The 16,050-nt window shown below is 61.0% G+C and overlaps 1 protein-coding gene across 2 annotated transcripts in view; it reads right to left on the reverse strand.

Moving 5' to 3' along the window:
- Iqsec1 (IQ motif and Sec7 domain 1) overlaps positions 1-15,707 on the reverse strand; it is a 78,143-nt gene extending 62,436 nt beyond the window's left edge. For both annotated transcript variants that reach the window (XM_013010491.1, XM_013010492.1), the window contains exon 1: positions 15,490-15,707. In XM_013010491.1, coding sequence (XP_012865945.1) covers positions 15,490-15,554 — 65 coding nt within the window. In that variant the 5' untranslated portion in view covers positions 15,555-15,707. The remainder of the gene's footprint in view (positions 1-15,489) is intronic.
- Between the last annotated feature and the right edge of the window lie 343 nt (positions 15,708-16,050).

Here is a 16,050-nt window from a genome sequence, read left to right on the forward strand (position 1 = left end):
CCCGGCCGCCCGGGAGCCCCGACGGGTGCAGCGGGGTCACCCGGGCCGTAAGCTGCTCCCTCAGAGGACAGCCTTGTGCCAGGCTGGGAAAGGGGGCTCAGTGGTAGAGTGCTCGCCCAGCACGCATGGAGCCCTGGGTTCGGTTCCTCAGGACCACATAACACAGAGAAGGCCAGATGTGGCGCTGTGGCCCAAGGGGTAGGGCGCTTGCCTTGCGCAAAAGCGGCTCAGGGACGGCGCCTAGACCCTGAGTTCAAACCCCAGGTCTGGCAAAACAAAGAAAACAAAAAAAGTCCCCATGCCTGGGCTGGGCTCCCGGTGTTACCGCACCATACTTTTTTCTTTTGGCAGTCCTGGGGGTGAACTCAGGGCCGGGTCCTTGCTGCTGAGCCATACCTCCAGTCCAGCTTTGTGCTGGTTGAGATGGGGTCTTGCTTTTTTGCCGGGTTCACACTCCGGTGCAGCAGTCATGATGATGGATGTGTGTCATCATGTCCAGCCTTTCCTCCTGGTCTTGTTAACGTTTTTTGACCATTGCTGGACTGGATCAGCAGTCCTCCCAAATCACCTTCAGAGCGGCTGGGCAAACATGGCTGAGCCACAGGCCCGGCACAGAGGTCTACTTCTTAAGAACTACAATGCCAGCGTGAGGCTCTGATCTCAAGCCTCAGTATCTTTATAATTTTAAAACGCAAAAAAAAAAAAAAAAACAGCACTTAAAAGAGGAAAAGATGTTTCTTAGCCAGGCACAGGAGGCTCACGCCTGTCATCCCAGCCACTCAGGAGGCTGAGATCTGAGGATGGTGGTTCAAAGTCAGCCCTGGCAGGAAAGTCCATTAGACTTATATCTATAATTAATCACCAAAAAACTAGAAGTGGCGCTGTGGCTCAAAGTGGTAGAGTACTAGCCTTGAGCAAAAGAGCTTATGGACAGCGCCCAGGCCCTGAGTTCAAGCCCTACAATCCCCCCCCCAAAAAAATGGCTGGCTTAGGGAAGCCAGAGTAAGTGGGATGGAGGAAGATCAGCAACTTCGGTGGACGCTGTGTAACCAGGTCAGGCCGAGCCCTCTTGGAACTCATCTGTCCAGAGCATCCAAGGCTGCCTGAGAAGCAGCCAGGATAATGCGAGGACTGGGAAATGCACTGCAGAAATAACCCCTTCCTCAAAGTCTCAGAGGCAAATATGGGCACACAGTGTATCGCGTGCTAAAGTGGGCACACAGTGTATCACGTGCAAGTGTGGGCTCCCAGTGTGTTCTGTGTGATAATCAGAACTACATGGAATGGAAATGCCATATACAAGGTAGAAAGACAAGTGGCACATGGGCAGAAAATCTCTGCTGCACATGACAGAAGCTAATTGAGGAAACAAAGGTGAAAGCTAACTTCTCGGATACATGAAGAGCTCTTTCAAATCGATCGGAGGATGACTAACCCATTAGAAAGCAGAGCAAGGGATCCCAACAAGCCATTCATGAAAAGATATTCAATCTCGCCTATAATTAAATGCACATTACAGAAAATACAATCAAAATACTATTTGCTTGCCATGTTGTTGGTTTTTTTAACTCACCACATTGGCAAAAGTCAGTATGCTTGATTATATTTTATCTGAGGGTCAGAGGGAAAGGTGCCAGGCGCACAGCACTGGCCCAGTGCCTGAGATGTGGCTGGGCTCCATCCCCAGTGCTGGAAATGAAAATAATGATAAGAGGAGGAAGAAGAAAGGTGGAAGGGAGGCAATTGGGGGCGGGGCCTGATGGAAGTGAGGCATTGGGGGCGGGGCCTGGTGGGAGGAAGTGAGGCCTTGGGGGGCGGGGCCTGGTGGGAGGCTGTTGAAGGGAGGATGGGGATCCACCTGTTCTTCCCCCACCCTTCCCCCCTCCTCCTGGTGTTCCTACTAGGATGTGCTCTGCCCGCACAGGCCCCAGGCAACAGGCGGAAATACCACAGGCCAAATCCTCCCCAACTCTGGGTGGAAAGGCCCTCTCTTCCAGATAAGCTGCCCTCTGGGCCTGGAAGCCATACAGTGAGCCTCCAGGGTGAGGAGCCGCTGTGGCTATCTCCTAGGGGAGTAAAAATGACTGGAGAAGGCACCCGGCAGCCTGGGCCTTGTCAGATGTATCCTCAGGCAGCTGTCAGGGACCAGGGCGCCCACGGCGGACTGTGGCTGCACCACAACCTGGTAATGGGGGGGAGCCAGGTAGGGGAGAGCAGGGTGGGGAGGAAGCCGGGCCTGCACCTATTCCCAATCTGAATCTGGTGTCGCTGTGCCTCTGGGAAAGGTGAGAGAATGGGGAGACAGTGGGAGGGGCTGGCTTTTCACAGAAATGTTCACTGCATCACAGTGTTTGCACCGTATGCTTATATTAGCTTTTCTTTTAAAAAAAATAAAGATTGTATTTGAGGGTTGCCTGAGGTAGCTAAAGCCTGTAATCCCAGAAATGTGGCTGGAGGCTAGTCTGGGCAAAACCTCAGCAAGATTCCATTCCAACCAATATGCTAGGTGTGGCTCATGCCTATAATCCTAGCTACTCTGGAGGCTGAGATCTGAGGATGGTGGTTCAAAGCCAACTGGGGCAGGAAAGTTGATCAGACTCTTATCTCCAGTTGACCACCAAAAAACTGGAAGTGGTGCTGTGGCTCCAGTAGTAGAGTGCTAGCCTTGAGCAAAAGAAACTCAGGGACAGCGCCTGGGCCCAAAGTTCAAGCCCAGGACCAGCCAAAACCAAGTGTAGGCAGTGGGATCACAGTCTGTAACTGCCAGCCCTACTGGTAAAGCAATGAGAGCCGAAAGGGCTGGGGTGTGTGGCTTCACACCTGAGTTCACACTCAAGTACCACACCAGGGGACCCCCCCCAAATTCTGTTTGGAAATAGTTTCTGATTCAGGAGGGGAGTTGGGAGGCCGGGCTTGAAGCCCGATCTGACAGGGCCTGGGCCTGACTCCCAGTGACCCCAAGGCCCTCGCGTTCCTTCTGACCTCCCATTCCCCTCCACAAAGCAAACAGGAAGCTGAGAGGAGCATCCAGCCTTCCTCAGCTCAGCACCGGTGACCCACAGCCTGCCCTCCATCCCGGTGCCCCTCCCAGCCCCCTCCAGCTCCCTGCTGGAAACTCTGGGCTCATGTTTCCTCCCTTCATTCCTTGGTGCCCCTAGCAGTGGCCTGGCTGTCTGGGTTGGAGGTCAGTCCTGTGGTCAGGGCACAGATGACACAGCACAGGAGTCCCTCCCGGTGCTGAGGGTGGGGCCTCATGTTGGGAAACTGAGCCACACACCACACCCCAGAGCTGAAGGCCTCCCCGCCCTGCAGGGAAGCCCAGGTCCAAGCGCTCTGTGACAGGAAATGACCCAGGGCTCAGCGGGCAGCTTCCTCCCACCCCTCCCTCCGGCTCACCATCTTCATCCGAACCTGGGGCTCCCAACTGCCCATCAAACCAAGGAGACTCCAGCCAGACACTCAAGGCCAGCACGTTCCACTTCCAGTTACCTTTCCAGCTCTGTCGTCCAAAGCAATCTTTGAATATGCAGAGTTACGAACATCCTTCCCCCACTCAACTCTCCTTCATAAAGCACAGGCCGCTCAGCCCGGCACTCAGAGGTGTCTTCTGCCTCCCTGTCCAGCTCCATTTTCAGCCTCTCTCCCCAAAGTCAGGCCACACTTAACCCCTTTGAGCTACCTGATGCCACCATATCTACTGTGCCCTTGGTTTCCTCCAGTTATAAAGAGTTCCTCCAAACCAACAAGATAAATCACCATTTTTAGTGAGAGAATGCTGCCAGGCATGGCATTAACCATTTGTAGTCACAGCTTCTCAGAAGGCGGAAGTCAGGAGGATCGTGATTCTAGACCAGACTAGGCCACCGTTTAGTAAGACCGAACGTCAACCAGCAAACTAGGAGGGAGATGCATGCTTGTAATCCCAGAAGGGCAGTGAGAAGCCTTAGGCAAAGTACAGCCATTCTGGACTTAGACTCCATTGTGAAGACTTTTACCGAAAGCAAAACTCAGGTTCCTGGAAAAACTGCGAAATGTCCCAATAACGTCCTGCCGGTAACACCCCTAGCCATAGCCATCAGCGGATGACAGGAAGGCACCTAAAACTCCAGATATTTCTTAAGACAGCATAGTTAACACAGTTTGCTGTTTAACCGCTTAGCCCACACACGCTAGCCAGTAAGATTGTTACAAGGTTCACTAAACATTAACCAATCATGTAACCGCTATGTTGGAAACCCCCTACCCTTGCTGCAACCACAATAAAAACCCTGTTAAACTGGAAGTCGGGGCTCTCAACTCTGACCTGCCACGTCGGTGACGGTGGTGAGTCCAGGCTTGCATCGGAATTGGCCCTTGGTGGTCTTTGGGGATCCTTATCTGGGCACAACAGCAGGAGGACTAAGTACAAGAATTGTGGTACAATGTCAGTCTGGGCAAAAAGAGTTTAGACTGTATCTGAAAAATAACTGAGGCAAAAAGAGCTGGGGGCACTGCCCAAGTGGTAGAGCACTGGGCAGCAAGGCAAAGCCATTTCATCCCCAAAAGAGTCCAGGTAGTGGAGAGAAGAGCAGCACTTAGAGCCTGGAAGCACAAGACGCGCAGCTCCTAATGGAGAAGACCAGCCGCTGCCGTCCGCCCCGCTGCAGAGATGCCCAGAGCCGCCTGCGCGGACCTGCCCTCCAGCCAGCTCCAACACTGTGGCCTCCTGCTGCACCATCCTCTCGCCTCGTGGTCCACACCGGCCCGAGACAGTCCCAGAGCAGGGCAAGTGTCAGCTAGTAACCCGAGTCTCGGCCCTGCGCTGAGCCTGCCACAGAGCTAAGCGTGGGACCAGCAGGTGCATGAGGAAGGGATGGCTGGAGCCGAGCTGTGTGGGGCAGACACTGCCGTCCTCCACCACGCCCCCTTCCAGCGAGCCCTCCACACCCCACCCCTGCCCCCGGACAGGTGACACCACGGGCTCCGGGCAGTGAGGACCCGCAGGGTGGGCTTTTCTCCTCACCCAGGCGGCCTCTGTGCTGCCAGGGCCCTCTCGGGTGTGGACCTGGGACCCGCCCTCTCCCCACTGGGCCTCTGCCTTCCCCTGGGACAAGCAGCTCTGGATTACGGGATTCTTAATCGCAGGAAGTAATGGTCCCCGAGGATCCCTGGTGGTCCACCCGTTCTGGACAGCGGGCCAGACAGCAGGACTCAGTTTTGTTCCGAGGTGCACTCTGCCCCCGGCCACCCCCGGGCCCTGTTAATGGAGGAAGCGCACTAACGAAGCTCTGTCCAGACCAGGGCACACGTCAGTCACGTGCTTGCATGACATGCACGAAGCTCTGTGTTTCATCCCAGCGCAATGAAGTAAAGTAAGCATTGTCAGATGATTTGTGGTTTGTTTTTTTTTTTTCTTTCCAATCTTGGGACTTGAACTCTGGGCCTGGGCGCTGTCCCTCAGCTCTTCAGCTCAAGGCGAGCGCTCTACCACTTGAGCCACAGCGCCACTTCCAGATTTCTAGTGGTTTATTGGAGATAAGCACCTCACAGACTTTCCAGCCTGGGCTGGCTTTGAACCATGATCCTTAGACCTCAGCTTCCAGAGTAGCTAGGCATGAACCACTGGCGCCCGGCCTGTCCCTGAGTTTCTTTTGCTCAAGGCCAGTGCTCAACCATTTGATCCATAGTACCACTTCCCACTTTTTCTGTTTACGTGGTACTGAGGAATCGAACCCAGGGCTTCATGCATGTGAGGCAAGCACTCTACCACTGAGCCGCATTACCAGCCCTGATTTGTGATTTTTGACAAAGGTGCCAAGACAGTTCTCTCAGAAGGCTTAGTTTCTCAGCAGGCACCATGCTGGCTGGCCAGCCACGTGGACCCTCATGGCCCCTGCCCCCTCCTGCACTGGTCACTCACCATGGCCACAGAACAGAGCACAAGTGTTAACACCAAAACGCCACCACAACGGTATAGCATGGAACCCACCAGGACTCCTGGACTTGGACTTCTTAGCCACACCACCAGAACACAAGCAATTAAAAAAAAGAGATGATTGGACTCATCAAAATGAACAATGCAGTGCTTCAAAAGATGCCTTGGAGCCAAGGGAAGGGATGCGGGCACCGGGAAGGCCTGCAGAGCACAAAGGCACGCAGAGGCCCCTGCTTGTGGTCCAGGAGGAACAGGGGTAGCAAGCCCCCCAACAGCCTGGGCAGGACTGGGGGAGGGGGCTGGGGCAGTGAGGGGCAGGAGGAAGGAGGGTGACCCCATGGGACCCGGCTCCCCCGACCAGCCCAGCTGCGGGCGGCCACGCGGGGCCCCGGGCCCCCACTGCCGAGCCGCAGCTCCTCCTGAGACTGCTCGGGAGCTGCAGGAATTCCCAGGCTGAATTATTTTAGGGGCTCGTGTATCCCATATGTACACCAACACTGCCGGTAGACCACACAAACGCTGCTTTTCACACACTGACATCTTCCAGACCCAAACAGCGGCTGCCGCCATGAGTACGCGGCGCCAACTTGCAGTTCATTCTGACGTGCTTTCTCGGCGGCCGCCGGCACCTATGGAGTTTCAATCGCGGATACAAGCTGTGTGCGTGTGTGCGTGTGTGTGCACGTGCGTGCGTGCGTCTGCTTGGTGAGGAAGGGATACAGTACACACTGGCTCCTGGAGCAGGAGGAGTGTGACCCTCGGCCTCCGTCTCCCCCTCTGCGAGGCCCCAGCGGGTCCTCAGGCTGAGTCCCCTCCAGGGGCCCTCCAGACTGCCCTCCAAGCCGTCCCCACACAGCAGGGGTTCCTTGCTTCTCACACCATTTCCTGGAGCCCTGAAGGGACTCACCTGAGACCACACAGCCGCTGGAGCAGAGGGGGCCTTGAACCCAGCTTTTCGTACAGGCGTCCCGGAGTGGCCTGCTGATCGGCCCCGGGCGGCAGAGCCAGGCAGTGAACCCCGACTGCCAGGCCTCTGTGGGTGGTGGCAGTGAGATCACGGGAGTCTGTACCCCGTTTCCATTTCCTCTTGGGCCACTAGGGGGTGGGCAGGATGACCTCTGACCTGGCGTGATGTCTTGGGGCGGGGCTGTCACCTAGGACTTGCGGGGCAGAAAGGGGAAGTAAGGGTAACCGGTTCTCCTTTCCACCCAGCCCCCAGCGGTGGCCGCCACCCCCCTCGGACCACTTCCCCCGGAGATGCTCCAGGTGTGCAGTAACCAACCAGCTCCAAGGCTGAGCGCCTCAGCCCTCCCGGCCATGGGCCGGCTGTAACAGGCCGCAGCCCGTGCACGCGCGGCCCAGGCAATGCGCACACTTCTATCTGCTCAAGGACATAGCCAAGGGAGGCTGGCAGTGGCCCCTCCACCCCAGGCCCCGCCTCCACCCTTGGTCCTCAGCTCTCTTCCCTGCCTCTCCAGGGCCACAGGTGACACCCTGGTGACACCCACGTCTGGGCACTGGGGCCCGTGGAGATAGGAGGTGGGCAGCAGATTTGGGCGGAGTACTGGAAAGCCCAGGGCGGGCAGGGGCGGGGCTTCAGCCAGGGTCATCTCCCTAACCCAAACCCTGCCGCCTGCAACACAGCCATACCAGACCCCACCCCGGGCAGCCCGGGGCTCTGGATACCTAAGCATTTCCTGAGCCGGAGATGTGAGGCTCCAGGAAGGGGCACCGGGAGCCCCCTTTCCCACTTGGCTCAAATCCCATCTACAAAATGGCAATGTTAAAAGTGTTGAAGGGAAAACCAGGGCCCTCGGCTAGCACCCGTCCTCTCAGCTGCTCAGGAGGCTGAGGCTGAGGATCACAGTTCAGAGCCAGCCCGGGCAAGAAATCACGCCCGTCATCCCAGGTGCTCAGGAGGCTGAGGGCTGAGGATTCAAGGCAGGAAAGTCCATGAGACTCTTATCTCCAGTTAACCACACAAAGTCAGAAGTGGAGGTATGGCTCATGAGGTAGAGCACCAACCTGGAGAGATAAAGCTAAGGGAGAATGCCCAGGCCCTGAGTTCAAGCCCCAGGACCAGCCTGGGGGAGGAAAACAAAGCGAAGTTCAAACAGCACTTCTGGTCTTAGGAGGGGTGGTGAAGCCATCTCCAGGGCCACTGCGGTGTGCTGCCCGGGGGCGTCCAGCTCAGGGAATGGGTCCCTACCTCTAGAAGGTGCCACCCTGGCTTACAGCGGGGACACCAAGGCTCCAAGGGTAAAGGGAGCTGCACGGGGACCACAGACACTCAAAGCCGAGCAAGTCCTGGCCCTGCACCCCCCTCACCCCCCCACCCCCATCTTCCTCCATCTCCCCTGCGGGGGTGGGGTAGCCTCACTGGAGCCTGAGCTGGCCAGCCAGTGCTGGTACAGCGTTTCACACTCTGCCTTCGGAACAGGAGCGTGGCCACTTCCCACAGGGCTGCCGGGCTGGGCTGCAGGGATGCGCCCGGCGGCAGTCAGAGGTCAGCTCTACAGAAACAGCAGCTCCTTCCCCGCTGGGGAGCCCAGCGCCTCCGGGCCGCATGGACGGAGGCAAAAGGAAGTGTGCCTGGCACGGAGCTTGTGCTGGCCAGTGCCACCTGTCCCTGAAGGGGCTCCCCATGCTGCCCAGGCCCTGGCCCGGCCTCTGCGCTCAGCCAGGAGCTCTGGGAACAGAGCCTGGGCTGCCCGGCCCCCTCTCCCTCTCCCTCCCCATCCCTGCCAGCCCCCCAAACTTCAGTGATACTCCTCTTCCAAGCCCACCCCTTTTCCTAGTGGGGTGACCCGTGTGGCCATTTCCCCTTTGCTTGTCCCAACGCCTGCCATGGACTGAGAACATGGATGCGACAGAACCGCGGCTGCTGACCCTCTGACCTGCGCAGGGCTGGCGCCCAGAATCAACGTAGATGCGACTGCCTGAGTTCTCACTGCGTGCGAGGCCCGCAGCCAGGAGGCCCACGCGGACAGACCTGCTCCACAGACAGAGGCTCCCCTGGATCCAGCCATTCCTGAAGCCCATCTCAGTTCCACCAGCGCAAGAAGCCCGCTTCCTCATTAAGACTGTCTACTTTGAATGGTCTCTTACTTGCAACTAAAAACTCCTCGTAAGTCAACAGCGCCAGGCAGAGAGCAGACGTGACACCCGGCGCGCGTCTGTGCTCCTCACCTGGAGCCCGACCACAGCTCCCTCAGCACGTCTGCATGTGGGCACAGACGCGTGCGGGCGCCATCGGAGCCCTCCACGCCTCCACGGGTGGGGTGCAGACACATGCGGCGCAGTCCGGACCCCTCCACGCCTCCGTGGTGGACGCATGGATCGCTGGGGCTGGTCTGTGCTTCCCTCCAGGGCCAAGGGCATGGGCCGGTGCCCTGGCTCCCAAGGGCCCATTGTGGAGGCCACCCAGGGACCTTACGCTCACCCCTGATGACGGCAGCACAGAGCTGGCCGGCCACCGGCCCCGCCCCGGCCATCTGCCCCCTCGTCCTCCGCCTCTGAATCCACAGTCACACTCCTGACACCAACGCCGGGGCATGTGCTGCGTCAGTACACAGTCGGTGCCCAGTAAATGCTCGCCAAGGGACAGGACGCGTAGACGAACGCAGAGGGTGGAGCAGCCACCGGGAGCCGAAGGTGTCCAGCCCCACCTGCCACCTCACAGCCAGGACTCACACCTGCCACCTCACACCTCACAGCCGGGACTCACACCTGGGACCTCACACCTTACAGCCGGGACTCACACCCGACCACCTCACACCTCACAGCCGGGACTCACACCTGCCACCTCACACCTCACAGCCGGGACTCACACCTGGGACCTCACACCTCACAGCCGGGACTCACACCTGGGACCTCACACCTCACAGCCGGGACTCACACCTGGCCACTTCACACCTCACAGCTGGGGCTCCCAGCCCAGCCCAGACAGTGGGATCTGAGGTTCAAGCCCAACTTTCCATGGATACAAACACGGAGGCCCGGTGAAATGCCACCTGGTCCCCAGTTCCATAGAGCAGTGTGCTCCCGTTCTCAACAGATACAGGCTGTGTGACTCTGGAGAATTGTTCTAACATCTCTGGTCTGGACTTGGGTTCCCTTGACACCAGCAGTGAAGTGCTCTCATCTAGACTTGTCCTGAGACTTGGAGCGGAAGTAAGGCTCAGTGGGGATTTCCCCAGGGATGCAGGTGACCCTCAGGCCCCTTTTTACCAAGGGGGATTTCCTAGAGGGCACAGCAGCCCTTAAGAAGGACCCTCGGGCTCCCCAGGGTCTGAGCGCCCAGGCTCTGCTTGAGGTGCTTCAGCAAGAAGAGAGCAGCCCTGCAGGTCCTGGCAGAGGGCGGGGGGGCGCACACACCCTGGGAAAGTTCCAGATTGCGCTGCCCTATATGAGGCAGAACCTTCCCAGCCAAGTCTTCTCGCGTCTGGGAATCCCGGCCCGTCTGCTCTGACCCCATGCTTCACGCTCCAAGCCGCTGAGGAGAACCGTGGCGGGGGTGCCCGCAGCCGGGGCACTGCGGCGTGCCCCGCTGTAACACGGTGCTGTTAAGAGTCCCTCTCTAGCGGGCCAGGCAGGCTGGCAGGCCGAGGGCCGGGCCCACAGCTGTCCTTGCAGAGAGCCCCGGGAGGCCCCGGGCCGGCCCTGCGTGACGCACACCAAGCACACAGCAGCCGGTCACAGAGACAGGTTAGAGAAGCAACCAGCACCCCTGCGAGCACCCCACGTGCTGCCATGCCCCTCACATCCCGCCCCAGCCCCTCCCAGCTTCCTGCCGGCTAGGTGCTACTCACAGTGTCCAGCGGCAGGGGGCTGAGGTCTCCCGGGAGTCCAGCACCTGGCCCGGGCAGCCCCTGGGGACAAAGAACCAGGGCGACAGCCCCACCTCCCGGCCCTGGCCTCCGACTTCCTCCCTGCCAGCGCATCCAGGAAGCCCCGCCCTGTGGCCGGCCGGGCCTGTCACCCTCCCCAGGCTCTACCACCGCCCAGGGGGCTCTTCGAGGTCGAGGTCGGGCCTGCCCAAATGGCTGCCGGACAGCCCCGCCAATAAATTATACAGCTCTGCCCTGGCCGGTCTCTCGCGGCTGATCACATTTCGGGGCCACTCGAGTTTCGGCAAGGCATCTTTGTTCAGAGCGCCAGGCCTGGGCTGCGCACTCGGTCTCACTCCAGACAGACAGCGGGGCAAAGGCGGTGCGGGGCAGGTGGCGGTGGCCTACTTATGTGAGCGCTGCTCAGGTGCAGAGGGACCCAGGGCGGCCAGCTTTACCTCCTAGGGCCCGGCAGGTCCTCCCAGGCCACCTGTCCCCACTGCCCCTGCCCAGCTCCTGGGAGTCGCCGTGCAAGCTTCCCCTCCCTCCCTCCCTGCCGTCTCTGCTCTACCAGCTGGTCTGACTGTGCCTTTGAGTACCTCTCGGGGTCTCTCAGCCAGCCCGCTACCACTGTCCCCCGGGAAGTACCTCATGTCCTCATCCTGGGACCGACCCTGCCCTGTGTCCCCACCCCAGTGAGTCAGCACCCAAGAATCTGCATCCTGTGGCTTCCTTCCCCGCCGCTGTCCAACCGCTTTGACTTCCATCTGCAGACACACAAGGCACAGCGCTACCCCAGGGCCTTTGCCTGTGCTGTGCCCTCTGCTGGCAGCATTCTGCCCGCAGGACTCCACCAGCTCACGCCTTCCCCTCACACGTCGGTCACCTGCTTACATTCTCTCCTTTGCTCTTTAAAGAGACGGTTTTAAGCTGGGCTCTGCCCTGTACTCTTCTTGAGAATCATAGTTCAAAGCCAGCCAGGGCAGGAAAGTTTGGAAGACTCTTATTTCTAATTAAGCACCAAAAGTATCTGACATAGAGCCGTGGCTCGAGAGCCCGCGCGCCGGCCGTGAGCGTCCAGGCGCCGCCGTTTCCCGCGTTATTCACGCGGCGCAGGCCGGGCTGGCAGAATCTCCAGATGTGGCGCCCTTCACCGTACCACGCTCAGGCTCAGAGCTCTGCTGGCTTCCAGATCAAGCCCTGAGCGGTCACTCCACTGTCCACGGCCCTGGGGGCACCGTCACCCGCACGTCACTGCACGAGCCAGGACCTCACCTCACCCACGGCCGCGCCCCACGCGCTGGGCTCGGCCATAGCACATGGCAGCTGCCCTGACAGCCGTCTGGACGGATGGCCGAAGCTCTTCCCCGCTGCCCCTGGGCACACCTCCGCGAGCTCTGGGAACAGGCGGCCCAGCTGAAGCTCAGCCAGGCCTGCAGGTGAGCACCGGCGCCACGCCGGGCCAGCTCGGAGCGGATGGCACGCCCATACCTACTCAATGGAGCTGGGCAACAGCGTGCACTCCTGTAACCCCCGAGCTGCAGCAGGAGGACTGAGAGTGGGGCCAGCCGGGGCTACACAGTCAGACCCCACCTTGAAAACAGAGCTTTTTAAAGCAACGTACGTGGTGGAGGTGGTGCGGATGCACAGAAGAAAACAGGACAGTGGGACGGGCTGCGAGCGGTGGCAGGCGTGATCGGGGACACTGCGTGCCTGGCGGTGTGTCTCAGCGAAGGAGCCCTCCTCCCACAACTGGTCGATGTGGAGTAAGCCAAAAGTAAAGGCAACACAGCCTGAGTGGGGAGCAGGCTGCGGAGGGGTGGGGGCTGCAGGGGAGACCCCAGGGAAAGGAAGAGTGGCCCCCAGGGAAGGCGTGTGCCCGCGGGGCGGTGCAAGGAGGGAGGCTCGTCTGGCTCTGCTCTGGAGTCTGAGGCCGGGGCTCGGGTGCGGAGGGAGGGGCGGGGCTGCGGGCTTGCTGGGAGTGGGGCGCTCGCTCTGGGAGCAGGGCTTCCTTCCAGGGCAGGCGCCGGCGGGGCTGGCGGGCTGGGGGCCTCTCCAGGGGCACCAGGTGGCTAAGTGTCAGCGGTTGCCCCGACGCTCTCTGAGCCTCACTGCCAGCTGCTGGCCCCTGCGGCTGCCGCCCGGCTGGGAGGGAGGGTCTTCAGCTGAGCCGGCAGCACCCCGAGCCCGAGTGGCCTGGGACTGCCCGTCCACCAAGACAACGACACAGCCCACCAGGCCCAGGGCCTGGCTGCGGAGCGCTTCTCTCCGGCCTGGCTGGCGGGAGGCTGCGGAGGCCCCGGGGGAAGGAGGCTGGGAGCCTGGGCAGATGAGCGCACCGCGAAGGGACGGCCTGGCCTGGCGTTCGCTGGGGTCCCCTCAGCTCTGAGGACGAGCGTGTCATCGTGCAAGCTGACAGGGAGGAAACAGACCTGGGGATGGCCACACACCTCCTCCGGCAGGCAGCCAGGCTTCCAGAACCTTCTCACCAAGCCTCTAGAGCCCTTCGCACGAAGCGGGTTGGACCTCAGGTCAGCCCTCCTCCAAGCCCCAGTTCTTCCTCTTCCTCGCTCTGCCTCTGCCCCCCCCCCCCCGGCCCAGGGCAGGGCACGCCGCTCCGCGGTCCCTGAGGTCTAGCTGCGTGCCCAGGGCGTGCTGCTCACAGCCCCGGCTGCTCTGTCCACACGGCCTGGAGCCAGTGCGGCCCCCCTGCGAGACCCCAGCTGGGCTCCGGAGCCTCACCCGGCTCGGGCAGCCCTCGTGAGCCTCCTGGCCCAGAGCCAGGGCTGGCGGCGACGGCACAGACACTCGTACTTTACCAGACGCTGCGCCGGGCCGGGGGCTGTGTGCTCTGTGGATGGCGGGAAGACGCAAGAGGAAAAGTATGTGCTGTCCCGCGGAAGCCCTCGCTTACCCGTCCCAGGCCGCCCGCCCCGCCCGCCTGCCGATCTGCTGATTCAGGCCTCGGGCAGAGCGGCCCATGCTGACTCGGCCAGCCGCCCGCCCCTCTCTCTGGCTCAGGGAGGGGGTGCTCACTTGTTCTGGGGCCCCACGAGAAGGGGGGGCTCGGGGAGAGTGACTGCAGGCCCGTCCTGCCCACCGCGCAGGGGCCACCTGGCCCTCCGCGTGCCAAGGGTGGGCAGACCCGGGGCCCAGGACGGTGCCGGCTCCCACCCAGCTGCTCTGCCCCTGGCAGTAGGGGCCTGGACCTGCCAGGCAGCTGTGCACCCACCCTGTGCCCAGGGAAACAGAGGCCTGACAGAGAGGCCTGCGGACTCTGAGGATCCGTGCTGTTCCTCTCTAGGGCGGCCCAAAGACTGCAGAAGGCCACAGCAGGTCCTCTGGGAACACGGCTGCATCCTGTAAACAGCTGCGCTTTCCCAGCGCCCATCCCCGGAAACCTCGGGAGCGGCCGGGAGAAACGACCGCAGGCATTCACTGCAGCCCTGCCTGGGGCCCGGCCCGCCCAGCCGCAGCCTCTGCCTCCCTCCAGGGCCACTCAGCCTCTCTGTTCCCGTTCCCACAGCCAATGGCACCCCCAGAGAACCTGGGTCCCACGGCTGCAGGCTGCCCAAACCTGTCCCGGGACCCCACACACTGTCGCTGACAGACACCAGTGGCTGCTGTTGCTGCTGCGCTAATTAAAGTGGAATGACCTGGGTTGGCTCTCTCTCCCTTTCCTTTGGGCGGTGGGGAAGCTCGGGGGGCTTCAGTGCACCTCTGTTCTATCTTTATCACTTCCTCTTCCTCTTCCTCCTCCTCCTCCTCCTCCCATCCTCCTCCTCCCCTCCTCCTCCTCCTCCTCCTCTTCATCCTCCTCCTCCTCTTCCTCCTCCTCCTCCTCCTCTTCCTCCTCCTCCTCCTCCTCCTCCTCTGTTATGGCATCCTATTCTGAATATGGTCCTGGTGGTTTTGTTTTACTGTAGGTTTTTCCTATAGGCCACCACAAATACTATGAGGAGAAAGGATGGAAAAAAGGAAAGAATGAGGAAATCCAGAGGGGGAGGAGAGGGAGGGAGGAAGGCGGGGGAAGTGGGAGGAAAAAGGGGAGGGAGGAGGGCAGGGAGGGGATGGTATACAGTTTGGGGAGCGGGGAGTGGAAGGAAAGCAGACTGTTGTAAAAATCCCCTCCAAGTACAACACTCCAAAGCCCCGCCCCGCCCAGGACGCCCCCTCTCCAGACACCCCCTCCCCAGGTCCAGCCCAGGCAGGCATCGCCCCCCCCCACGAAAGAAGCAGGATGAGGGGGGTCCCCGCTGGCATTTATTGGGTGTCGGTGGGCTGGGCCTCACATCTGCCACCACAGTCAATCTCCACGCGAATGCCGGCCCCTGGCACAGGCACTCAGCCCAAAGCATCACCACACGGGACGAACCTGGCCCGTCTGGCGCCTGGTTCCAGGCACGTCACACACCTCGGGAGCAATCACCACGGAGAACGAACCTGGTGGGCTGGCGCACCCTGGGTCACTGGGGGCCGTGTCCACAGGCACACGGAGGCTCACTCCGCTGTGCCCCAGGAGTGGCGTGAGCACCCCACAGGCTGAGAGGCCAAGGGCAGGCTGAGATCTCACGCTGGGCCTGCTGCGGCCGGCCCAGCCCCAGCTGTCTGGGGAGGGGAGCCGCCCACACCCTGGTGGGCCTGGCGACCCCCAGCACACCCCTACCACGCTCCTTCCCCCTCCAGCTTCCCCCGAGGGTCAAGGGCCGGCCTGCTCAGCCCTGCCCGGCCTCCACACACGGGTACCTGAGCGTCCGCACGGAGACACAGTACTTCCACATGAGGCTCCACACAGCCCCGTCGCCCTTCATGCCTGGTGGGGGGCGACTGCTCCCGCAGGTCGGGGGCTGGCCTGCCCTCCAGCAATCAGGTGACTTCTTTCTCCATGGCGAGGCCACAGGAAAGGTCCCCAAGCCAGACGGCGATGAAGACAACGCTGGCCACCCCGGACCCGACTGAGCGAGTGAGCGCCCCAAGCAGCCCGTGGCTTCAGCACAACCTGCGGCCGCCACCGTCTGCTAAGAGGCAGCGGTGGCCCAGGACCGGGAGCTGTGAGTCACGGGGCGGGTGGGCTGGCCACGGGGGGCGGCCTCCTGTGATGGAAAGCTGGCTCAGGGGCCCAGGGTCTGCCCTGGCTCGGGGCTGGGTGGGACGAGGGAGGCCAGGGCCAGCCCACATCCTCCCCCAGCTCCCCAGAGAACTGAACCCGACACCGCCCCGCAGCCACAGCCCAGCCGGGGCCTGCCCACCGCCCTAGAGGAGCGGCTGAGCAGCAGACAGGACAGAGCTCCAGGACAGAGCTTGGAT

The sequence above is a fragment of the Dipodomys ordii genome, unplaced genomic scaffold (genome assembly GCF_000151885.1).
Source record: "Dipodomys ordii isolate 6190 unplaced genomic scaffold, Dord_2.0 Scaffold12, whole genome shotgun sequence".
NCBI classification, from domain to species: domain Eukaryota; kingdom Metazoa; phylum Chordata; class Mammalia; order Rodentia; family Heteromyidae; genus Dipodomys; species Dipodomys ordii.